The 26,050-nt window shown below is 40.1% G+C and overlaps 1 protein-coding gene and 1 long non-coding RNA gene across 2 annotated transcripts; one reads left to right on the top strand and one right to left on the bottom strand.

Annotated features, from left to right (window-relative positions):
- Nucleotides 1-76: 76 nt before the first annotated feature.
- LOC310907044 lies at nucleotides 77-25,462 on the bottom strand. Its single transcript, XR_014589526.1, has 5 exons — nucleotides 25,336-25,462; nucleotides 19,365-19,455; nucleotides 9,894-10,020; nucleotides 4,198-4,310; nucleotides 77-385 (listed from the first exon to the last, which is right to left on the bottom strand). It is a non-coding gene; the product is annotated as an uncharacterized lncRNA (long non-coding RNA).
- Nucleotides 10,342-15,865, top strand: IL22RA2 (interleukin 22 receptor subunit alpha 2). The gene is made up of 6 exons (XM_083856871.1): nucleotides 10,342-10,470; nucleotides 11,468-11,618; nucleotides 12,425-12,603; nucleotides 13,854-14,023; nucleotides 14,455-14,633; nucleotides 15,790-15,865. The coding sequence occupies exons 1-5, from the start codon at nucleotides 10,407-10,409 to the stop codon at nucleotides 14,608-14,610; spliced, it is 720 nt and encodes a 239-aa protein (XP_083712997.1). The 5' UTR covers nucleotides 10,342-10,406; the 3' UTR covers nucleotides 14,611-14,633; nucleotides 15,790-15,865.
- Nucleotides 25,463-26,050: the final 588 nt, after the last annotated feature.

Raw genomic sequence — 26,050 nt, 5'->3', positions numbered from 1 at the left:
TTTGGTTCCATGTCAAAGAAGTAAGAAGTAATGGCCATAAACTAAGAACACAACAAGTTTACTTCAACATGAGGAAGTTTTTCTTTGCATTGAGGGTGTGTGGCAGCGGATTGGGAGAGGCTGCCCAAGGAGATCATGGAGTCCCCCTCTCTGAGGATGATCAAAACCCACCTGAACTCATTCCTGTGTCACCTTATCTGGGTGACCCTGCCTTGCTAGATGATTTCCAGAGGTTCCTTCCAACCCTAACAATTCTGTGAAAGTACCAGTTATTTGTAGTCTTTCCTGTTAACTTCAGTACAGCAGCACCCATTTGGATCACCTAGTGCCTTAAGTAACCATGTCACATTCTGGCAAAATATATTAGCAAGCTGGTTGATTATCACTGAAAAAAAAAAAAAAGTCTAATGGGTGGTTGCACAAATTCTTTAGAAAATGTCCTCAAAATTCAAAAGCCTAATTTCTTCTGGAACATTTTAATCCTAATTTTTAGAGCAATATGTTCTTTAATTTGAAATCAATAGAACTTCTTCCAAGCACGTTTTCTAGCAAGATGAAAATCACTGACATTTCTGCCCCTTTTAATAACACAATTCATGAACTACATAAAATCACCCTCTAAAAATAGGTCTCAAGATAATAAAAAAATTGTGTGATTAAGTTGTACTTCATAAGTTTTATTGTCATTTGACAGCCTTCTGAATTTTGTATCATAGAAACTGTAGTTTTGAAAACTGAGGAATAAGTATTTTATATTTTTATATTTAATTTTTTTTTATATTGAAATCCATGCAATCCATTTATTTCCCTTTAATCAAGATTTGAGAGGTATTTTGTATTTGTAGGAAATGTTTAGAGCTATTATTAATGAAGTTTAGTTCAGGAAAAAAACACTTTACGGGTACAATTTGGTCCATTTACACAAAATTGTGCATTAGTTTTAAAAGACGTTTTTATAGGATTATCAGAATTGTTAGCATGTTACAGCGGGTGGTTTTAAAGGAAAACCAGTGTCATAGTACTTCTATCCTTTACATTACTCAGTGGCATGAGTATTCTTAAGGTGAAGTTAGTTTATTCAGCAGTTTCAGGAGTGCTTCTGTTCTTGTATATATCAGATATTGACCAAAGTGATACAAAAGATTTAAAGATAATAGCAATTTTTCCACGTCTCTACTCAAAGGAAGGTAACAGAGTGGTTAGCAGGGTTTTGATAATTTTAGGAAGAGCCAAATCAAGCAGGTGAATTTTGTAGTTATGGTGTCATGGAAAGCCCAGTTAGTAATTCTTTGCTGGCTGTGATTTGTTTCTGCATTATATTTAAACACAGTGAGACTCCCCAGCAACTTTTTCAATGTCATGTTCTGGGCTGAGTTCCTAGAAGGCAGTGCTTAGTGACTTACTGCATAGGATGCACTAATGTGTAGGTCTCCCCATGGCAGAAGTGTAGAAAATAACACTCTTGGTGTTACGAGAAGGCTTTTTGAACATCAGCATTACTTGCACTTGAAACTTCAACTAAACTGACTTTCCAGGTAGTGATGTGGTTCGTCACTGAAGCTCTGAGCAGGCTGTCTACTAAGTAGATCAGCAGCACTCTCTTGTGCAGAGATTGGAGTTGATGTAATTTCTTTCTGAGTTTGGAGATTAGGAATTGCAATAAATACCTCAGGAATTTCTAAATGTCAGAGAAGTGTTTAACTTAAACTTGGCTCTGAAGGGATAAAGAGGGCATTAGAAACTGTGAAGTTAATCTTGTTTTTTGGGAAGAAGTTTGTAACCAGACAATTTGCTGAGTATTTCCTTTGCAACTGCTCAGAGTATTTAACCTTGCACTTGGTAGCTTGTTTTCCTTCCGTCAGTTTTGTAGAAAAAAAGAAATAAAATGTCAATGTTGTCCAAGAACATCAGGAATTATGTCTGGCAGTTATTGGATTTGATGTATCTGCCTCAAAACCCAGATTCTGTCAGAAGCGTGTAATTTTTTAAAAAAATTAGACTTGCATTCTTAACAGTGCATCAGGAAACCTTGGTGCTGTTAGAACTAAGACTCAGTATCTTAGATTTGTGTGAGCTAAGTGTTTCATCGTTCTGGAAGATTTTCCTTTGCTGACACACTGGAAGAGGAATGGAGATAGACACATTTTAAAACCAAGTGCTCAGGTTTTTTTCTCCTACCCCTGCAATACAACTACATTGTACGTTCTTCTCAATCTTTCAAGTCGCGTGGAGTCAAATGTGAGTAAAAGGACCCAGCCAGGTGCTAGGATATCATTAAGAACAGTGATGGTTAAGATCAATAAGAAATGACACAGAAACATATCATAACTTATGGGAAATATTTGGCATGCTGATAGTCACATGTATTGAAAAAGCAGTGTTATTTTAGAAACTGAAAATCAAGAACAGCTGTATGAGTGCTTTCTGTATATCACATATAAGTACAACAGACCGGCTCTTGAAATAAAACAAAGTTAAATGTACTTTTTTATCAGAATTTCTGAACTGTAAATACAAAAGCCAATGAACTGGCACCATCCCTGCAGTCTGTCTTCTGTGTGGCACAGGGATAGTTCAGATGTTTGAATTGCTCAGGCCAGCTTAAAGCTTTTGTAATTGTGAAATAAAGAAGTTTATGGGTGCACAAAGCACAGGATTCTTTTACTAGCTGTGTCTGGCTGAAAATGTGAGGCTACAGTGAGACAGGGATGTGTTTCTGGGTCAGTAAGCTCTGTTACCACCAGTCCTGGTTTTAGCAGTTGCCAGTAGTGGTATTGAGAGCCTAGGAGTAGGGCAGGTCTTGGTGGTAATCTCTGACTACAGTCCAGCAGCTTGCAGTGTGAGGATTTCTTGGCATGGGAATGGAAATGCCTTTCCAGCTACAGCTAGTTAGTCTTGCTTTTGCAGTTCTGTAATACCAAATATCTGAGCAATCTGGCTGTGAACCTGTCAGGCAGTATTTATCCATGCATTTTCACCTAATTGAGTTAGTTTAATTGATTAATATTCTTGTGATGAAGTAGTTTACTTGAGCTTCTGAATATTCATACATAGCAGCTTGATCCAGAATATGAAAGTGCCTAACATTTATACATTCAAAATAATTTAATATTCATGCCTTTTATGGGACTATCAGCTATCCAGTATGACACTTAAAAGGTTTTTCCACTTCAAACATTTTCAACTGATTTTTATTCTTGTCCTGGCTGCTTAGCACTCCTCCTTTCCTCTCACTTGAAGATGATTTGGATGATGATCCAAGACTCCAAAGCATTATATCCTGTGAAAGGGAACTTCACAAATTTTGGCCTCATACCTGCCAACATTTCTAAGAACTTCTTTAGTTCTTGTTCTTGAGTGAACATTGTAATTTTTATTATTAGATCTGCAATTAACAATGAAGTATCATGGCAGTATGCTGGCATAGAAATACCAAATCTGCTTTTGTGTGGTTTTCCACATAAGTAAATAATGTAGTTTAAAAAAAAAAAAGTCAAATCTACTGACATCTGCGGAAACAAGATAGCATGTAGAGTCCTAGTTGCCTGGAACAGACTCATGTATTTTTATGTAATCCCTCACTAAAAGATTGCACAAAAAGAAACTTGCGTGGGAAATCCTGTTTTTCTCATGGTTAGGAAAAACCAGTTACTCTGAAGTGGTTCCATGTAAACAGTTGAGTATTATTAAGTAAGAGATTTACTTGGTTCAAATTAACAGTTGCAGCAGTCTTTTTAAACCAAAAACTCAAAAAGCAAAAACACACAACCAAAATGACAAACTGAGTACAAAGTACCTTTTATCTCAGGAAGAGATGACCTGTATGATTCCTTTAGTGTGATTTTTTTTAATAGTTCAGTCCTTTAACTATGAAGTTCTTGTTTATTAATACTCTTTCTATAGTCTCAAAATGGATGCAGTAATTGGGCTGAAATCTGTTATGAAATTCCTGTAAATACTGTACTTTTTTATATGTAAATAAAAAAAATCTAAAGAGAAATGTGGTTCCTTGCCTCATTATGACCATTAACTTTTGTTCTGAAGACTTACGTGTGCTTTTGTAGCTCTCTCAGTTCATGTTACTTACATGGTGTATGTTTGCGCAATATTGAGAATCAAAACACTCTTTGGGGGAGATGTGTGTGGCCCATCTGTGTGTGTGTGGCTGTCTGCAGCCGGTTCCTGGATCCTACTCACCATCTTCATCCTTGGCATTGCAGCTTCTCTTCTGCCCTTTGATGCTGTTGATGCAGTCTGCAGTAACTTAAGTCCAGTCCTATTGCTTCTGACTTGAAATGCTTCCTTAAGTCCTATTTAAGAATTATGGATGATGATTAAATGGTCAAACCATTGGAATGGATTAATTGCTACAGAGCAAGGAAAGCTGCCTTCCTTGAAACTTGTTACTGTTCATTAGAAGTTTAAATGATCACAGAAGTCTTATTTGTGTGACGTTTCAATTTCTGCTGTCCAGCCACAGCTTAAAGAGGAAAAGCATTACAAGCAGAGCAAACAAGCAAACCAAGAAGTTCTGCCTGCCAGCTTGCTATGTGTCCTGCAAAATTAATCCTGCAGCTGTCAAGTCCTTGCAATGTGCACAGTACAGCAGTAAGAGAAATGACTCTGATAGAGCTTTTTCTGTGTGCCAACATTGCTTGAATAACAAACTCAAAAACTTAGATCCCTTCAAAAATAACCCTTTCAAAGAGAGTAAATACAATCCTTTCAGATGGAAAATACAGAGTGAGAAGAACAAAAACATAGGGTTTTTTTTCTTTCTGGGCATGACTGTTTTGCAGCTCAGTTAATTGTAGGAAGGGTGGAGGACGTGCAGTTCCATTCCTGACGACAGGAACTGTATGTGCTTTCCGCTGCTGGGTTTGTTAGCGTTGAGGCCTGTGATAGCCTGCTGCAAATATGATTAAGTGTGAGATAATTATAACAAGGAAGTAAGGATTGTAAAAGCTTGCCTGAATGGCTAGAGGGCAGTGGTAACAAGGAGGTAGAGAGCATCTTTGCCATTTCTCAGTCCTTTCTTCCATATGGCTTCATCTCAGGTGTCAGTCTGGCCTTACATCAACTTTTAATGCAGTACCAATATGTACTCACCCCCCAAATCTAAACAGAAACTGCAATAAAGCACTGCGATTTTGGATGGTGAATTTCAAAGAATTAATTTGTCAATTCCTTCAGAGTGTGCAGCAAAACTAACATTTTTTATTTCTGATACACCAAACTTCATTTAAGACAATATGAAACAAAGCTTTTTTAAGAATCACAGGGTGATCTTAATGGTTAAACAGTCATGTTACAATAGACTCGAAACTAACACCTCTGAGAAGTGTGAAAACCAGTTAAGTGTGAAGGGTCCTGTCCTGAAAAGCTCAGCACACTGATTCCTGAATGCATAACTACCTACACAAGATCTTCAACATTGTATTTATTAAGGACAACAAAAAAGGCCTGTCAAACAAGTGTATATACAAATACATTAGGTATTTGGAGATGGTAGTGGTATAGATTATTGTAAGAATGAACTTTTTGGTCTAGAGTTTGCACTCTTTGGATGATGGAGAATGATACTGAGAATTCAAAAGACAATCACAGAACTGAGCCGCAGGCTAGAAAGTGTGATACTTGCAAATTTCTCTTTGCAGAAGAGATGAGTAAAAAGCAGTTTCTCTTTTTCTCTTCCTTCTATTTCTCTTTTCCCTTGGCAAGGGAAACCCGTGGAGCCTGCATCTTTCCACATTTTATTGCCCAAAGTAGCTACCAGAAGTGTTTGCTCCTTCTGCAGCCCAATTTTTGATGACAAATGTGGAGGCAGGCATCCCAGTTGTGTGTGTCTTTTCCCAAGTGCAGGCCTGCCAACCCCTTGCCCTTGTGTGATGTGCTGAGTCAGCCCAGTGTGGTCTGGACAGGACTTTGTGATCAGATTCAGAGGCTTTGAACCACTCCCTGCCAAAAAAACCCCAAACCAAACAACAACAACAACAAAACCCCAGTGTGTGGGTCATATCCCACCCACACTACCAGTATTTCAAGAGTTGCCTCAGCTGCCTGGTGGCAGTGTGCCAGAGAGCATTGGCACTACTACCAGAATTTCTTTACTTTAGTAGAGCCTTTCTTTACTTTGGTAGGTGGACCAAGAAAGCATGAGCAATGTTTGTGATGTACCTCTCCAGTTTTATCTGCGGTTTCTGTTGGCTGAATTAGCACTTGGCACCTTTACTGTGATTGAAGACTACCTAAGAAAAACTGACAAATTTTGGAATATTAATTTCACATGTCTCCAAGTTGGAAGTTTTTTGTCTGCAGATGATTTGGTGAGGGATCCACAACCTAAAAAGTGTGTCTTAATGGGCTTAAACAAGCTACAGCACTCCTTAGTGGTGGGAAAATATGTAATTCTATGGCTTTGCAAGTGAGAAAAATGGCAAATTTTAAGGGAACTTGTAATTTAAATAAAAGACATGGAGCTGTTTTGGGGTTGGGTATTAATTTCAGTTCCTAATGAATGTTAGTGTTGGTTACTAACTTCCCAGTCAATTCAGCATGTTGCACATTGTTAAATCAATACTGCATGTGCAAATGATGACTTGCTAGTTTTGAGCCCTCAGCAAATCTTCATCCTTAGTGTGGTCAAAAGTCTCATTATATAGATGAAGCTACAGCTTTGGAATTTCTATCTGTCATCTTTAAAATGTTGACCCAAGCTCTTTAACAGTGAGAGATGACATTTGTACCTGTGGGCAGGAAGTAGGGAAGGCACACACTGTGCAGTGAAAGTCTGTGTTGCTTCCTCAGAAACTTCTCTGTAAGAACTCATGTGATGCAATACCTCCTACAGAGAAGAGAACTCCAAAAAGTCCCTCCTGCCTGACAGTAGGGGTTTTCTTTGCTTTCATTTTAATTTTTGTGTGTAGTGTCGTGATTCCCTTTCCCAGTCCTCACGGAGCTGGTGAGGGGCTGTCCTGCTGCACATGACACACAGAAGCAGCTGAGGGAGCTGGATCCCGTCAGCCAGGAGAGGTGGTGCCCAGGAGAGATCTAATCGCCAACTGTAGCGTTTGCAGAAATGGCAGACTTTTGTCTGAAGCTCCCAGTAAAACCACAAAAACCATCTGTCATAAATTGTAGCAGAGGAATCCCACTAGATATGCAGAAGGAAATTCACATTAAAACTGGTTAACTGTGGGACAAAATTGTCACTAGCCCCATGCTGAGGCTGGACTGGATGATCTCCAAAACCCCTCCCAAAATAGGTTTTCCTCTGAGTCCATACTGTCTCTGTAGAAAAGACTGAACACTGTGGCTCCAGTTGTTAAGAGTCTTTAGGTCTAGAGTAATGTAAACCACTCACTCTTTTTATTTTTGTGTGAAATGCCACACATGAGAGGGAATTGCCTTGCCTCTGCCTGTTACTGTAAGTATTCTCTGTATGCCTTGGGTATGCTTTCTTTATCCTCCAACATCCTCATTCAGGCATGTAAGCAAAACCCACCCTCATATGCACTGCAAATATCAGACTGGCAACTAAAAAGCCAAAGGTCATGCTACAGTAGCAGTTTCAAGGTTGCATTTTCTCTTCTTATGTATGGGAAAGAGCTCATTCAAGGGCAAAAGAAAAAAAAAAAAAAAGAATTACAAGGAGGTGGTCCTTTCAAATGCTTTCAGCAAAAAATGTACTTGACTTTGACCTCTGCATAGCAATTATCTGTCCTCAAGAGACAGAAAGCTGTTTATCCAGCATTCAGATAGGTTTCTACTCCAGCAATGGAAAAAATTCTCATACCCATGGTTTTCTATGCTGGTTCACAAAAATATCGGTTCTACTGTTTCACAATGGTTTGGATAAGAAAAATGCTGCCATGTAAGCTAGGATGAACTAGTAGCATAACTACTTATGTGGATTCTGCTGGGCTAAGTAATACATTTAAACTTTCTATTTCTTCATAAAGTATTGTTCAGAGTAGCCTTAATATTGTTTATAAAAGTTCTCATATTTTAAATAGTATTGCAGCGTGCATCACCCTGTGTTCCACAATAGTTTACATTTTGAAAGGCACTATATACACTATATACATATTCTATGAGACTCCAGACATACGTGTAAGCACGTGTCTGCATGTGAGTGTGTGTGCAGCTGCTCCTTCTTCAACTGTAGTGATTTTTATTGCACAAAGCACTGAAGCAACGTGACTGAGGCTGATGAGTAGCACAGTGTTACAGGTGCTAACAACCTGCTTCAATGACAGCAGAAATGATGTGAAGAGTTACCGATTACTGCAGAATGCTGAGCGCAGCTGTAGATAAAGCACCATCAGAGTGCAGTGCACAGGAAACCCTGGCTTTCCCCATGTGACAGGCACTTCTTGCCCCGTTTCACCACATCTCACAGCAGCCTTTTCCGAGCAAAACCCACTAGTGCTGGCAGGCTTGCCCTCTGCTCTGCTTTCCTAGGAGGAACTACCATTGAAAAGAACTTGGACAAAGGTCCACATTTCAGCTCCTGGCAATGGGCTGCTTCCCAGGATATGGGAAGGTGTGTACAATTCAAGTAAATAAATACATGACCTGTGGCCAAACACTGATGACTTTTCAGTCTATTGATTGGTTTGTAAAGGTTCCCTATTCCCGTACTTGAGCTCATATAACATGATTAAATACTAATTGAATTTGATGTGAGGAAATATTTAAAGGTCGCTGGATTTTGAAGATGTGTTTGGGAAATGGATAGATGAAGAATCTGCAGCCAGAGATAGACTTTCTGACTTCTGCCTTCATTTTGGTGGGTTTTTTTTTCCTTTGCTTTTTCTCAGTTCTTTAATTCCATTAATTGGTTTACCTAATTCATTATTCAGAGCTACACAGTTAGCATTTTACTATATATGCTGCAGGTTTGGTGCTAGTATAACGAGGTATGGTGGTCAGCTGAACTGAGACCCTCTGCCCATCTATCTGACCGAGGTCAGCTTCTTGACTAGACATTATTCAGTTTGTCCAGTATAAATGGTGGCCTTTAAATAAGTTCATTTGAACCAGAACTTGCACATTTTTGACCTGACAAGTCTTCAGTCCACGTTTTCCCAAAGTAAAGATGATTTCATTACAATTTTTAGTTTGCAGACAGGTAGTCTTCACATCCATTACTCCTTCTGTGGAGGCTGTTACACAGGGCTGCACATTAAAAAAAAAATAGCATTTTTCTCCTCTTGCTTATCATCATGAGTTTGCAAAGAGAATGCATCCTGACTTTTGCTTAATCGCACTAGTGCAAGAGCAGTGAAGTACCAGTGGGTGTCAGCATTGGGGAGCTTTTGGGGAGGGAAGAGTGAGGGGCAAGGCTGGGCAGTAGCACCACATTCACCATCAGCAACTGAATTGTCTGAGCTTTCCATACATCCCAGGAGCACAAAACTCATCTCCCACCAGGCAGAGGTGCATGTGGCATTAAAGCATTTGTAAGCACAAAGTGAGATTGTTTTCATGAGGAAGCCCCAGCATCCTCATGAAAAGCATCCCCATCCTCCAGCCCCAACCCTGGAGTTAAGCTTGTAGCGATGGACATATTGGGCAGGCAGGATCCAGAGGATAACACTGACAAATGACAATATTTGTGCAGACAGTGTTGCAGCACACCTGCACCAGCTGGGGCATAGGATTCCGGGCAGTCTGAAAGTCCAACCCAGAGTGGCACTTTGGCCCTATGGGCTGGGCTCACCATCTTAATCTATGTCTGGAAGCTGTCAGACCTGCAACTTCCCCAGCTTCCCAGCATCTCCCTCACAGCCAGCATGGGCTGAACGTGCTTCCCAACAGCCAAAAGCGATTTCACAGCCCCTCGTTCCTCCAATGACAGGCCCCTAGATGATGTCCTGCCACCAACACACCTGCAAAGTCCATCTCTTGCTTTTGGCCCAGAGGCAGTCCATAAAACCAGAGCACATCCCTTGGGTGGGTCTTTCATATCTTTGGAGCAATATTTCTTGTGTTCTTCAGCCCTGAGCAACTAGTGAGCTGAAAATAAATAAATAAACAAATAAATATTAAAAATCTTAGCATAGCAAGTGAGAAAGTTTCTGTGACAAATTTATGGGATAAAGCAACATTGGCAGACATCATCTGGGAATTAGTGTCTTAAAAAAAGGACCTTTTTCATAATGGCTTGGTTCATAATTAGTTCCAAACTCTGCATGATCACAGCTGCCAAGAAAGAAAAATTGCTCATGTTTAATTTAGAGCTACTCATATGTTTCCCAGCTAAATTAAACCAAAGCCAAACCGGGGAATTTGGAAACCACTGAAAATAAGGGGAACTCTGGAGAGCTTAACAATTACTTCCTCATAAGACATGCCCAAGAGGAAGAGAGGTGCTTTTCAGTCATGGAGCTGCTCTCCTAAGCATGAGGAGGATCATGCTTTCCTTCCTCTGCTTCCTGATGCATCTGCTTCAGTATGAGACAACTTGTAAGTAAGGGCTTGTTGCTCTTTTCATGTATGGGAAGGGAGGTGGGGGTGGGAGGACAGGGTTTGTTATTGAACTTATAGATGAGTCAAGAAATCTCTGTATTCTTTTGTGAGTTTCAAAAGCCAGTCACTTTCAAATTAGTTTATTATTTTATATTTCCAGGTTCTGAAATGCAGATAAAATTAATGTGTTGCCCATTAGATTTTTCATGGCTGTATTACCAGTTTCAGTTCAGCCAGTAAAGTCTTATCTGATTCTGTGATATGCCAGGGTAAAAGCTGCTGTCATCTGGGTTGCAAAACCCATGAAAATATTAGGGTTTGAATGATTCAGAGAGATTGTGAACTGAATCTGTTGTAGTAATATTGCAGTTTGAAAAGAGGTGATCTTGAAAACTGTCAGACAGCTTTTCCAGTGGTATAGAGAGGAAAAGCAGTGAATTTCAGGTTGTCTATTAGGCAGGAGCTGGTAAACATGACTGTGGCAACAATTAAAAGAACTATAATCTCTTCAGGTTAAAGATGAGTTGTGGAGTAGAGGGAAAGGGCTTTTGAGTATTGACTTTTAAGTATTGATGGGGCTTCTTACTGTAGGATCTGTGAATAGATGCAAAGGGTTTGTTTCCTGGGATATGCAGGAGGCATCTTTCACAGCAGCAAACTCACTTAGGAAAATATACCAACAAACAAACCAACAAAAAATTAAAAAGAAAAAGAAAATAACAACAAACAAACAAACCCAAAACAAACAGCAAAAAAACCCTCCTCCAAAGACTTAGACCACGTAAAAGTATTCCTTTCATAGTTCTAAATGTTTCTTCTGTAAATGCTTGATTTTGTGGCTTGGAAAGTTTTGAGCGTGGGATCCAGGAGATTTAATTTCCCTGCGGTCTGCTAGTCATGAAACTAAACGGTCTGTATCAATACCCTCTGATCCCAACACAGAGGAGTGTGCCTGTGACAAACACATTATGTTATCATTCTTTCTTATCTGCAGCGCTTTTAGTTTTGGAGAACCAAGACCTGCAAGATTCGATTAAGCCACAGAAGGTAGAGTTCCATTCGTTAAATTTCAACACCACTTTGCATTGGCAGCCTGGGTGGGCCAAAGAGGCGAGAGATGCGCTCTACTTTGTGCAGTATAAAGTGTAAGTACCTAGGCTTCCCACTCTGCTGGAGCTTAGCCCTGCTGGGCACATCAAAATGATTTCTCAGCTGACAGGGTGCTCTCATTCCTGGGGAACAGCCATGTCCTGCTTGGCTCCCAGCTCTCAGTTGTTTTTGCACTTATCAATCCCATGAGGTGCAGTCAAGCAGTATAAGGCAGGCAAGGAATAAGCACCTACAGCACTAAGCTCTGCACCCTCATGGGACCAAGAATTTGAAGCAAAATACAGTTTGCAGGGGTCCTCTGAAAATCATTGGGTCCAGGCACCTGCCTCAAGAAGGTTTAGGTAGGTCAAGTTCTTCTGTAATAACTTTTAAGGAATTTCAGTAGCCTACCTTGCCCATGGCACTCCCTCAGGGTGCCTTGCATGGAAAGATTGAGGCAACATTAGGGGCTGGTCTTCAGGGTCTGCTCCCACCCCTGGCACACTGGTGAGTGCCTGAAATCATTATTGCCCTTGAGAAATTGTTTGGTGAAATCCAGTATTCTGCCCATCATTGGACACACTAAGCTGAAGCTTGCCCACCTCTCCCACGGGGCAATAAAGAGGTGGCTTCCTACAGGGCTGGTGAGCCATGTCTCTGCTTTAGATTTCTTTCAGAAAAGACAGAAACCTGTAGTCCCCAAATGTCCATGACACCAACCTTCACTTATCAAATTGAAGGCAGGTAATTTCCTTGGTAGGATACTTGTCAGTGCCACGAGAGTTAAACAGATGGCTAAGAATCTGCATGGACACAGCCAGTGATCCCTAAAGTTTACATCCTTCCTCCTCTTTCTCCATAGGTATGGGCAGAGCACATGGCAAAACAAAGAAGAGTGCTGGGGGATTTCAAGCCATATCTGTGACCTAACACATGAGACCTCTGACATCCAGGAGCCTTACTACAGCAGAGTGAGAGCAGCCTGGGCTGGTGTCTATTCCAGCTGGAGTCTCAGCTGCAGATTCACTCCTTGGCGAGAAAGTAAGTGCAAACATACATGTCCCCCAGGAAGGAGTTTGATCTTCCACGGCATGGAAGGCATCATTTCTGCTCACAGCTTGCAAACATGAGTAATCCTTTTCTAGCCACCAAGCTGTGGTGAAGAAGTGAGTCAATAGCTCTCAGGTGAAGTGTTATGCCAAAGTAATTCTCCACACACTTGAAAGCCAAGCAATTATGGCTAAATAGCCATTTACCAGTAATTAGGAGATCAAAAGATCTCTTTAATTCAACCTTTTCCTCTGGGCATGGAAATACACAAATTATTTTCAGGCATTTTTGGAGCTGCTGGAAGGACAGGAATCAAGACAATAAAAAAGGAAGCATTTTTTTTTCTTTGGGGGGAGAAGAGAGAACAGAGCTGTGTGGTGTGTGGCCACTAGTTTTTTCACATTTATGTGTTATCCTGACTGCAGGAAAGGACATAGAAAGGACATGTGTAAAGCTTCTGGTTAGCACTGTCATTATAGTGCACAATATGTTAGAAATGGAGGACTGCCCAAACACTGAACAGTAGCACTCTACCTATGAGTTAGTTCACCTGGAATTAACCCATTTTCTCACACTGGCCAATGCAAAATCAAACTGTCAGTGTGGGTCACTTCACAGCCCTGAAGTGCAAACTACCTTGAGCTTTCTGCACAGATGAAACCACAGGCTTTGACATAAGGCAGCACCTTGCAGCAAAACCAGAACATCTTTACCTGTGCCACCTCCTCCTCCTGGAGAGATTTGTGTGGCAGCTGCTGCCCTGTGTCCCCACATTTCTGGTGCTGCACACACACACGTATGCAGGCACTAGCTTGCTAAACAAGCCGATTGCAAAATATTTGAAAGTGATGATATAAACTGCATCCTTGCCATAGCTGAAATGGCTCAAATGGATGTTTTATGCAGTCCAAGCACAAAGACAAATACAAGGGGAAAACAAAATCAGGGCAATTTTGGAATTTTGCTTGACCAGTCAGCACTTAACGATATCAGCTCTAAGGGATTTTAAAAACTTTGGCTCAAAGATAGATTTACAAACACAGGAAACGTCACCTCCAAAATAACAATAGCCAAACCAAATAAACACCAAGAAGTAAGAATTTACAGAGTGTCACTTGAGGAGTAAATACAGCATAGTATATAATTGGTAACATGAAGATTTGTTGAATAGATTCAAATTGCATTCTAGGAAATATTAATAATCAATAATTGTGTTTATAGCTTTGGGGTTTTTTCCATAGCTGTGATAGGACCTCCAATGGTAACTGTGGCTCATAGCAACAAATCCATAACAGTAAAGCTCCAGGCTCCACGTTCTCCTTATAGAAGGAAGAGAGGCAGCACAATACCAATGACAAATTATTATGATCTGCTGTATCAAGTCTTCATAATTAACAACTTGCTAGATGAGGTAAGAGTACATATAGATATGAACCCTTTACTGTTGAAAAGCCAGAAAATTGTGGGCACTTGTTTTACTGTTGAAAATCTCTTCTGGAACTGTGAGAGCAGCAATGACTGTGCAAGTGTTTGAAAACAAAGTAGGCTTACTTTTCAGGAATGGAATTTGATTGAATCGAGTAGTAATTCCTCCCTGTATTATTTTCCATCAGCTTAATACTTCTAAATCTATGACCTATTTTTAAAAAATGGTACAGGAGAGGAATTTGGTAGGGGGGAGGGAATTTTCTTTATAAAGCATAAATAAGTTATTAATGCTGTTGGGTTTATGCAAGTCCATGTGTGGTTCTGCATCTTCTGTTCTCATCAAGCTTTACTCACAGACACACATGCTAGGGAAATGTACTTGACTAGCTCTTTTTTTCTCCACTCTGTGTGAAGCAACACAGGGTCCTGGTGTACGAAGGGAAGGAAAAGGTTATTGAAATACAAGACTTGAGGCCTGGAGTCAGCTACTGCATCGTGGCTAAAATGTACATGCCAATGCTGGACCACAGCAGTGCCTACAGCAGCAGGCAATGTACCGTGCTGCAGTGACAGGGATGGCACCTCTGAGACAGGTAAGTCACTGGTTGAAACTGGAGATGACTCTGGAAGCCAAAATCTATCTCCTCACGAAAGGCAGATAACTCTCCAAAAGTAGAGAAAAAGGTGTGTCATAGAAACTGCCATCCCACATGACAATATTAGCTGGAATACTTACATAATCTCAGATACACAGCTGTAAGAATGATAAGGCCAAGATGATTAGAGGAATGGGATAGATAATTACTTGCACACTGGCATTGTCCTCAGAAATATCTGCTTCTTCCCTTTCTTTAAACAGTTGTACATAGTATAGTTAAATAGTTATATATAGCATGGCTTTCAAATTTTTTTTCTGTCAAGTAATAATTAATTAGAAAAGTGAGTGATCTCCAACTTTATTAACATGCAATTCTCCTACAAGTGCTGCCAGCCTTTTCTGCTCAGGAATTGATCTGATAGATTAATTAAAATTAGCCTGTCCCCTTTTCATGGCCACTCTTCTGTGTAGTGTGTTTAAAAATAAATCAGTTATCAAATGTCATGAGTTCCCATGGGCCAAAATGCAAGAATTATCTCCATTAGCTGATCTGAAAAATCTGGTCTTTTACTTCTATCAATCACTAGACTATTGTCACATATCATATACCTAGCCAAAAGATTTGCTATCAATCCTGCCTTTCAGGTGCAAAGACATGGAGAGTTCAAAGACCTAACCCAAACTTGACTTCATTGGAATTTGCCTTAGCAAGCTCAGATTTGGGGTAACAGAAGAAAACTGGAAAAACATCAGTTTTAACCTGGGTTTCTGTTCTCAGTTCTGTACCCTAAAACCATTTAGAAGTTTCCCTTGTTCTGCTTCAAATTATGACACATATCATTGGTGTCTCTTGAATTTTGGTCAGTGGGTTTAGGCTAAGGCGGGAGTCACTTTCTAGAAGACTTTCCTGCTTTTTTTTTTTTTTTTTTTTTTTTTTTCTTTTTTTTCTTTTTTTTTTTTTTTTTTTTTTCTTTTTGCTTTCCCTGTACTGTAAAGAGGTGGAAACTCAGGTTAGAGCTGGACTTCCAAACAATTTGCAGAGGGACAGGACAGATGCAGGTGAATGGCATGTGTTGAATGTCAGTTCAGTTTAATACCACCCAGCTTAAATGCACATGCCAGCAGCAATTCTCTTCTCTTCCCCATTACAGGGATAATGGTAGAAGATGCCTTCCATCACAGGTCCAGCTGTAAATCAACATCTGCCATCTGGAATACATACTTGGAAACTTTTAAAACTAATCTTTGCTGCATCAAGTTATTTGATTCATCACAATCATTTTATGCTACATGAAGGTCAAGGGTTCTTTGTATGTCTTGTATTACAACTTATGGTGGTATATATTTGCATTTTCAAAGGAAACAGACTTGTAATATAAAAATAAAACCATGAAAAAAGTCTTTGTGGAAATATCCTTAAGATTGCTTCTAGGAGTTTTGTATTTTAGGTCTTGAAATTAAAATACAACCTATAAAATAGAAGTTTCAGGTATTTTATGTTTTCTACAATGATTACAATAGAAAATGAAAAAAGTGTCCTTTCTTTAAAATAAGAAAAGTGCAATACAGGAGCAATTCCATGCTCACAGTGTCTTCATAGTACCCTCAACATAATATTTTGGACAGTGAAACCAGAATGTGATTAGCCAGGAATGCATGTAAACTAAAACAGTCCAGATCCTCTGTTCCATTCTGTGAAAGAGTTAAAGGAAAGAGACCCTCAGCAAGTTTGCTGATGAAGCAGAACTGTGGGGAGTGGCTGATAAACCAGAAGGCTGTGAAACTGTGGGACCTTGATAGGCTGGAAAATTGGGTGGAGAGAAACTTAATGAGGTTGAACAAGGCCAAGTACAGGGTCCTGCACCTGGGGAGGAAAAACCCCAAGTACCAGCACAGGCTGGGGACTGACCTCTTAGAGAGCAGCTTGGTAGAGAAGAACATGGGAGTCTTGGTGGATGACCATGAGCTGGCAATGCCCTTGTGGCCAGGAGGGCCAATGGTATCCTGGGGTGCATTGGGAAGAGTGTGGCCAGGCAGGTCAAGGGAGATGGTCCTGACCCTCTCTACTCAGCCCTGGTGAGGCCACATCTGGAGTGCTGTGTCCACTTCTGGGCTCCACAGTGCAAGAAAGGCAAGATGTGACTGGAGATGGTCCAGCGGGGAAACACAAAGATGATGAGGTTCTGGAGCATCTCTTTTGTAAGAAGCATCTGAGGGAGTTGAGTCTATTAGTCAAGAGAAGAGACAGAAGGGATCTCATGAATGTATGTAAATATCTCAAAGGTGGGTGCCAAGAGAATGGTGCCAGACTGTTTGCAGCAGTGTCCAGTGACAGGAATAGCCATAGGCTACAAGAACTTTCACTTCAACATGAGGGAAAGCTTCCTTACACTGAGGGTGGGACAGTACTGAAATAGTCTGCCCAGGGAAGTAATGGAGTTTTCCTCTCTGGAGACATTCTAACCCACCTGGACACATTCCTGTGTCACCTCTAGGTAGCCCTGCCTGGGCAGAGGGAATGGACTGAATGATTTCCAGAGGTCCCTTTCTGACCTAAGAGTTCTGTGGTCCTGTGACCTCTATTTCAGCCCTTTCACAGTAAATGGTGACTGAATGCTGACTGTTACCTTTGATTTCTAATGCTTTTAGCCCTTAATCATACAAGGGAAAAAATTGCTTAGGCAAGGTCTGGGTAGTGACTCACTAAGCCACGCCAGGAGGGAGAGGTGAAATAGCTTTTTCAGATCTGCAAGGTCTGTAATTAAGGAGAATCTTAGTACTTAACTGTGTTCTGTTACTGCAGATTAAATGAGAGGAGGTGAAAGTGGCCCAGACACAAAAGGGCAAAGCAAGCCCTGGGAAAAATGGACGTCCCAGCTACATAATCACTCTCCACTTTTCCCTTAATTCACGTGCACAAAGGTGGATCAATTCAGTTTAAATAATAGACCTTGAGTTCTCTTCAGCCATATCCAAAACATTTTTCATAGTCTGTCACTAGCACCTCCCCTGGAGGCATCAGAGATGAGAGCTGTATCAGGATGCTGGCAGCAAGCATTTGGGAAGAGGCTGTCTTTAAGGAAGTTAATGCTGGTCACTCTTGCCTTTAACAAAATAAAGGAGGTCATTACATAATAAATATTTCCACCACCTGATTCTAATACATGATATATCTGAACAACTAGGTTTGCAGACATCCAGCTGTATCCACACATCTGGTCCATAAAATCAGATTTCTTTCACCACATTTTCCTTTTTGCTCCTTTCTCAATTATTCCAGTCGCTTTGCCCACTCATATCCCAGAGTTTCTTTATTTAGGTAAGACTTTTTTGAGAAACAAGCCTTTAAATCTCTGTGCAATACCTGGTCCCAAGACAAGTGTGAGATCCTGCTGCCCATCTTGCACTGGCCAGAAAAACTGTCCAGGCAAACAATTAAGAATAAAAAATAGTCTATCTTGTATTCAGCAGTGGGTTATCACAGCCTTCATTGACCTGTGAGTTATCACAGCCTGAAAACAGTATCCTTAGTAATTTAAGTTTTTTCTCAAATTCACTTATTTCCTTTGGGAAGTTGGTGTTGCCATCATTACACAAAGATAAATCTTTATCAGAAAACAGATTCTGACAATTCCAGACACTGTACCTATGTCAGATGCAGAGGATAAAACTGTTTTATAGAAAACATAAAAAAAAAAAAAAAAAGAGAGAGAGAGAGAAAAGAAGAGGCTTAATCATACGAGTACCTGAAGCATTCAGACCTATCTAGAAATATAGCAGCTACTATGCTAAGAGTCTATGAAGATATTTGAAATTTGAAACTTTTCCGATTTGATAGAATTACGAAAAATGTGCAGCTTGTATGCTGGGAAACACAATAAAAGATGTAAAGAAGTCTTGCACAGTTGTGTGCTAAGTTGTGGGCTAACCAGATTTCACTTCCTCAGCAACAACACAGGCTTACAGAAAGCAGTGCAAGAGTTGCAGGAATCCACTTCCATTCTGATAGTACCATGATTTATTACTGCCAGCCCCATGATGTTCTGCAAAAGCAAATTTTCCCTTTCCATTCTAAATGCAAATTTTCTTTCAGTGCTGTTCTGACACGTAATTTTACTGGGGAAGGGTTTGTTAGAATGACTGGTGCTGTATTTTTTTCTCCTCTAAGGCTGAGGGATCTGCATTCACAGCTTCTAGATAGACTTGGCAATGCTGTAACTTTAAAAAACAACTTATTGTGCCTTAGACTGCATGCTGCACTGCTGTTTACGACTCCACAAGGGTGGAATGGAGAAAGAATTCTCTTAACTATAACTGGGACTTTCCTGCTGACAAGTCAGTTTGGAAATACCTGGAAGAGTGAGTTCTAGCTCTCCTTTCTCTTTCTTCTCATGGGCACAAGCAAACTGTCTGTTGTGGGTCCACGTCTCTAGAACTGCCCAGGCTGCACACAGCTCCACAGGGGATTGTGCATGTGCACACCATTCAGTTCAGGATGCTTTCACATTGTTTGCTTGGCTCCTTCTTGCAAAAAGTTTGCTAGACCCAGCTGAAAACATTTGTTTCTTGTTATTTTAGTCACTTACACAGCAGGCATTTTCTAACCAAGTGCCAGCTTCTATTTAGGAAAGAGAGAAATGCTGACTTCTAGGGCCATGGCACTGGGAGAGAAAGATCAAGCAGTGTAAAAAAAGCAAGACTTGAGACCTATTCTGTGAACTCTCACCTGCCACGTCATTGAGGGATGTCTGCAGTCACAACCACAGCCTGTCACCAGGGCCTCATGTGGCCAAGCCTCTCTGTCACGGCTGAGGGTCCTGCCAACGAGAAATAGATATTATTTCTTTTAGAGTTTGCAATTGTGGATTTTGTTGTGAAGTGGAACCCATCCCACAAGGACCTACCCTTCTGTCTTTCATGACTTTGCCTGAACATATCTGATCTGCCAGGAAGAATAAGATCTGATCTCCTACTATAAATGGATTCAATTTCCCATCCTGCTGGAACTCAGAAGAGCAATATCCAGCTACCAGAAATTCAAGAACAGGCCTCCAGAAAAGTTGATAGAGCTACAGCAATGAACCAGATGCTCCAGCCTTATAAATTAGGAGAAGATTATGCATAGCCAGCTGTACCATATAAATGCCCAGTTTTATAGGAAACCATGGTCCTTGGTGTTTATCATATGGTGCAGCATCTGGCCAGTCCTGTTCATACCTCCCATGTATCTGCTTTAATCAGATGTAGACCTGGGGTTTACACCCTTACGTGGCTTGATCTCAGCTAAGAACCACTTTGTGGCGCAGGGTGGTCGGAAGCAGGAAAATTAACATTTCTGTTTCTGTTGTGAAATGACATTGGCTTTTGCCACAGATCTGTTAGACATTAGCAAGTACTCCAGACTGCAGGGAATTAATCATATAGAGGTGGGGTTTTTGCTGGATTTCAACAGCTTTGTTTAATCTTTGTTTGCTACAAAGATTAAAGCTACTAATCTGTAAAACCGGTCTTAAAAAAATAAATAAAAGGAGAAATCTCAAACTCCTGAGTATTAGTTTGTCACAAAGGACACAGGACACAAGGGTAGTTTCTGCAGAGAAGGGAAGGGGAAAACATTACATTGGTGTTCATGATCAGGAAAGTTACAGTCTCTTTTGCAACTTGTTTTCAGAATCCTTTGCAAAAGGTTTCCAAAGAAAGAAAGAAAGAAAGAAAAACAAAAAAAAAAAAAAAAAAAAAAAAAAAACAAAAAAAAAAAAAAAAAAAAAAAAACACCTTTAGATGTAATTCCAAAATTATGAAGTCACATGTTGTTTTATTGTGTTACATGTTTACTCTACTGAAAACTTAGTTTAAAAAGTCATTGCTACCAAAATTTTGGCTTGAGATGGGCATAAATAGGAAGCTTGAGCCCTGATGCTTACAAGGAAAGGAATACCTGGAAAAGTTTCATCATCTGAGCTAAATACTGAAGACAGATTTAAATTTTTAAGCATTTTGCTCTTTTCTAAGGCACTGGGGCCCTGATGATGAGTTGCCTAAACACCCTTAATAATGACAAAATGCAGCCCAGGAGTATCACACTGAGGACCAGACTCTTCAGAAATGTCCTTACATTTAAACACAGGAATGGGATGACAATGAAGAGCCACAAAATGAATTGTTATACCCACAAAAGAGCTTCAGGAAAATTGTTATGAAGTTAATTTATTTATTTCAGGCAATGTCCTTCTAATACTTTTTTTTTTTCTTTTTTGGGTGTAAGAAATCACAAATTATACCAACTTCCAAGAAAGCTATTGTTTTTCATTTTTTACAACAGAAGAGTATTTTTTTTAACATTGCTTGTTAGGTGACACTGGGTTTGTTGAATAACTAACAAGAACATGTTTGTTATAGGGCTACGGTCTTATTTCTAGGCTAACTTTTTAATATAAATTCTTGCATTTGGAAGAATAAAGCTCCTAAAAGATATCAGAAAAAAATATATAAACAATAGCATTGTCTTAGTTAACTCAAACTTAAACACTTTCAGAGGGTCTGTGAAATTGTGCCCTGAGTGAAATGAGACTCAGAGCCACAAACCGGGAGAAGAAACTACTGAAAAAGACAGAAAAGGAAAGAAAGTGCACATAGACAGAGGCTGGGAAGCAGCATTAGAGCAGAAATATGTATTTCAACAAGCCTACAAAATAGGAGCAAAGTAATTTCATGAACAACACAGACATTAGGCAGTTTCTGCCTTGGATAAGGAGACACATATTTCTATGGAGCAAAACTATTTCATATGTGTCCATAGTGAAGGAGAAGATATACCCATAAGGACACAACATAGATGTGTTCTGATCAGAGAGACCATTTCAGATATTTCAGCAGCAACCTTAGAGGGAGAAGAGCCATTACAGAAAAGGTTTCTAAAGCCGGAGAGAGAAATTCATACATGGTTGACAGATACAGTGAGAGATCTGCATGAGATCCTCACATCCTGGGGGTGGCAGCTGAAGTCATGCACATGACATCTGTGCTTGAGTAACTGGAGCTCTACTCCACCCACTGAAATACTACTGTAATCTACTAATGGGATATTTACCAGGCATAAGCTGGACCCTGAAATCATGTGCTTTTGATTTGTAGGGTTACATTAACAAATCTGAAGAGAAAACTTGGTTATGGGGATGAAATACAGATGAGCTAATGTTGATATGCACACTGGAGTTGCAGGGTACCTCGGGCACAGTAGCCTTTCTAGTACTAAGGATCTTCTCTTTGCCTTTGAATGATTTGGTTTGTATTTGAATGATCACTTTTAAATTTGAATGATCTTGTGGAAAATGGAGTAGGATGAGTGAAACTCTGGAAAATGAATGTGAAGAGTCTTCAAAAATTGAGATCCCAGTTTGGTACTTCTTTTTATCACATTCATTTTGAATACTTGCTTGAAGCTGATTCTCTCATTCAATGAAATATTGCTCCACTCTTATAAGTATCATGAAAATTTATGCTAAAAGTACAGAAACTTATAAAATAAATAGTAAAATCCTTTCAGCTGCACAAGATATGTCATTATGCCATCCCTGAGCAGACAAGGACATTATTTCTTGCCAATTTGCTCCTCACTGGTGTTTGCCACAAAAAGACAGATTCCCTGAAATAACAGGAGACACAGTGCTATAAAGCACAATGAACTTCGAGTGATTTTAAAACACAAGAGGCTGGGATCAAGGACAAGCAATGGGAAGAGCTGAGTTGAACATGGCCAGAACTAGGAAATCCATCTGGGAGACATAGTGAGATCAGTTATTCTGAATGTTTCAGTCATCCACCTCCTTGCTCTACAAGCTGTGCTATGACCTCAAAAAAGAACCAGAGCCACAAATAAGCAAGAGCTACAGCAGCTGTGTGATCCTTTCAGTGTGTTCAAACACAGTATTTGTGATGCATCGGAGGACAGCTGGCTTGGGCTGGGAAAAGATACTTTCCCAAATTTTTATAACTGCTGTATATTAAAGACAGCTGAAAGCACCAACTCAAATTACCATCGGTTATCTAAAGGAACATTATATCGTTTGTGTTTTTACCATGACTGACCGTTACAACAAAAACAATTCTGCTACTTCCAGAGGAAGCAGGAAAAGTAACTTTTCAGAGTGAGGCTAGGAATCTGACCAAACAGAAGAGCCTTGCATCGGTGTAACCAACACCTGGTGATCTGAGGCAGGAAACATGACCTCTCAAGGTCCAAGGATAGCCAGTTACCTTATGGGGTAAAGTGGCAAAATAAGTCAGACAGGGTAGGGCAATCTGAATAGCATAGAAGCTTCAGCTGATCCTCCATAAGCCTCTGTCCTGCATATGGAGAATATCAATGAAAATACTTCCAGGAAAATATTTCTAAAGAAAAACTGGAACTTTGCTGAGAGGAAAAGATGCCACTTATTAAAACATCATTCATAGCATTTTGGGTTTTGAGTGAAAAAATAAGATTCTCTGGGAGAAAAAAACCCTCACGTCCTTAATTTTCCAGGCTGTGAGATTTCCAATGACATGTCTAAATTTCCTGGAATAGGACAGGAATGGAAATTGTCCTTGACAGCTCCGATCAATCTTTATCTAACACATCCAGTCAGAGCTCATACTGTAATCAGTATCCTTTGGGAATGCTTTTAATGAGATGCTATTTCTCTGAAAGCAATATAATTCAATATATAATATTCAATGATCCTGCCTGGAATGCAGCATACACATGTAATCAGAGGCAGGAGGTAAAAAGAGGACATTGCTCTGCACACTCGTCAGTCTTACTTTACGAGTTGAGGTTGTTCCAGTCGCCTTCAGCTTCTTGTTAATGACAGCCCTGTGATTTTACCAACAGAGACTGACACATCAGCATTATAATGACAAGAGAACAAAGAGTCTCCCCTGCCTTGGATCAGGCCTCTTCTCTGCTCCAGGTGCTCTGCTCCTGCTCACAATGTGCAAGTTTCACAAGTTACACTTCACAACACCTTGTTTCCTTGCTGTGGTGGCTAGAAAAGAAAAAAACAACACCCAAGAAACTTCTGCTGTGTAATCGTGAGGGTCCAAACAGCTCACTGAGGTTTATGTGCAGGAAACTGAATATTAACTCCCACCCTGCACTTCATTTCAGCTGGTGAACAGTGCAGAACAGGGTGTACCTCCATAAACAGTCAAGATTAAAAACATCTGTTTAATGTTTACGATCCAAGCACCAGTGCTAGTATTTCTAATGAATTTCAAGTCTTGAGCAAGCTGAAGACTGAAGTAATGCAAACAGCAGACCAAAAGAGGAGACTGGAAGACATTACACCCACGCTATGCAGATAGCAACCTGCAAGCACGCACAACAGAACAGAGAAACTAGCTGCTTATATTATTAAACATACTGTATTAATGTAATATTTCTTAAGTAGAAGCAAGTTTTGAGGCACTTATCTAGACCTTTGCAGATTATGTCCTTCCAGCCTTAAAACATTTCACTCAGCTGGAGAACAGCATGGACAAACTCTACAAGAGAAAGACAGCTGGGCCAGTGTGTTCAAGTCCTAGGGCATCCTTGGGATTTGGAGAAGACAGAATTCCCTAAAACTATTATCAGTTGCAAACTCAGTGGCAAAGTAGGGGAAAAGAGTGAGATGTCCACTCTTTCCTCGTGGCCATTTTGCATTTTCTGCCTTTCATGACTCAGGAGGTTTTAAGGGGTGTTTAACCCTTACAAAGCAATTTACTCTTGGTTTTAGGAAAGGACTGAGCAGGTACTGGGGAGTGGTATTGGAGATAATGGGTGTGCATGACCATAAGTCTGGGGTGGTATCACAGTTATTTGGGGAGGTTGTGAAGCAGAAGTAGGAACAGATTGCCTGTTTGCTGTAGGCTGTGCCAAAATCAGAGGCAGCTTTCACAGTCCAAAGGCTAACTTCACACAATGATACAGGTCATCTTGTTTAGGGTCAGCATTTTAGCCATGGTCTGCATAAAAACAGCAGATGTGAATATTTCACTACCATAGAAAAATCAGAATTACTTTGTAAAGAAAATCCCAATTCAAATACTTCAAGTAGAAAAAAAAAATCAAACCACAATCACAGGGTGTAATTTCATTTTTCATTGATAAGTGTACCTAGCTTGGCAGAGGTCAGTCCTGGAAAAGTACATTTCAGAACAGAGCCTTAAATGAATACTCAAACTCTCCTCTTTTAAAAGAAAAGTATAAAAAGGAAGGATTTATTCCTGAAACAAGTCTGCATTACTTTTCTCCGAAGAGGTACATTTCTACTCAGTGCATGCAGCTGTTACTTCACAGATTGGAAAACAAATTAAAGCTGAAAAGAAAACAGCTAAATCCCAAGGCAATGTGTTCTAAATAAACCAAGGAACTATAGAGAAGTGTGGCTGAAGCATATACGTGATCATACTGACATGTTGTGGCAAGACAGAGGTAATGCAATGCCTTAATCACAGTTGTGATCATCAGCTACTGTGCTATGCTCTTTCTCCTGCTTGAGGAGCAGAGAAGTCTGGGGTCCTCAGCCCCAGACTGAGAACAGGGACAAGAAAACTGAAAAATATATGAATCAGACATAATCACTGGATCCTTCTAATGTTTCCAACCACAGTATGTGGAACAGTGAAGTCATTTCCACATCTTAGCATGGAGAAATGCAGAGCAGATTGCTTACCCTGTCAGAATCCAGAGCTGGAAACTCTCAACCCACACAGCAGCAGATATGCATTTGGAGACCTTGAACCTCTGAGCTTTCAGCCAGTTGGAAAGCTCTCTCTCAAAAAAACCCAACAAAACAAACACCACCAACAAAAAAAACCCCTGATGATTCAGTTGAATAATCTTTCCCATATCACTGATACTATGGGGAAAAAAGTCAGGCACGAGCTGCGTCCTGAGACATGACACTTTCAGAGGAAAAAGGGCATGCAGAGAAAATAATTAACAGAACTGTGGCAGTGAATAAGCTCCTCAAGCGTGGAAACATAAAGCCTATCCATCTGTGGAGTCTCAAGAACCAGTCTTAGTGCTGGAGAGCTACTCATCCAGTGAATAGTTGTGGTAAGGTAACATGGGTGTTAGATACAGGGTGACAGAGTGTCTTAAATACTTTCATGTACTTATGTTTGTAGTATCCATGTGAAACAAGGAAGGGCACTAATACAGTTTGTAAAGGTATTCAGAGGTGTTTGTAAAGATGCACAAGGAGTCTCCTTTGAACTAAGTGATTGCTAGAGGTGCACAGAAAGCTTGTGGGCAATGCAGGGAACTGGATTTTGTTTTCTTTGACTTTAGGACCTCAAATACTAGACTGCTGTGATACTGCCCATCACACAAAAATAATTGTCAAAGTAATACACGAATGCCAAATTTGAGCAGAAGTCTTCCTT

Source organism: Zosterops lateralis, assembly GCF_965231275.1.
Source record: "Zosterops lateralis genome assembly, chromosome: 3".
NCBI classification, from domain to species: Eukaryota; Metazoa; Chordata; class Aves; order Passeriformes; family Zosteropidae; genus Zosterops; species Zosterops lateralis.
This window is presented reverse-complemented; position numbering and strand designations above follow the sequence as displayed.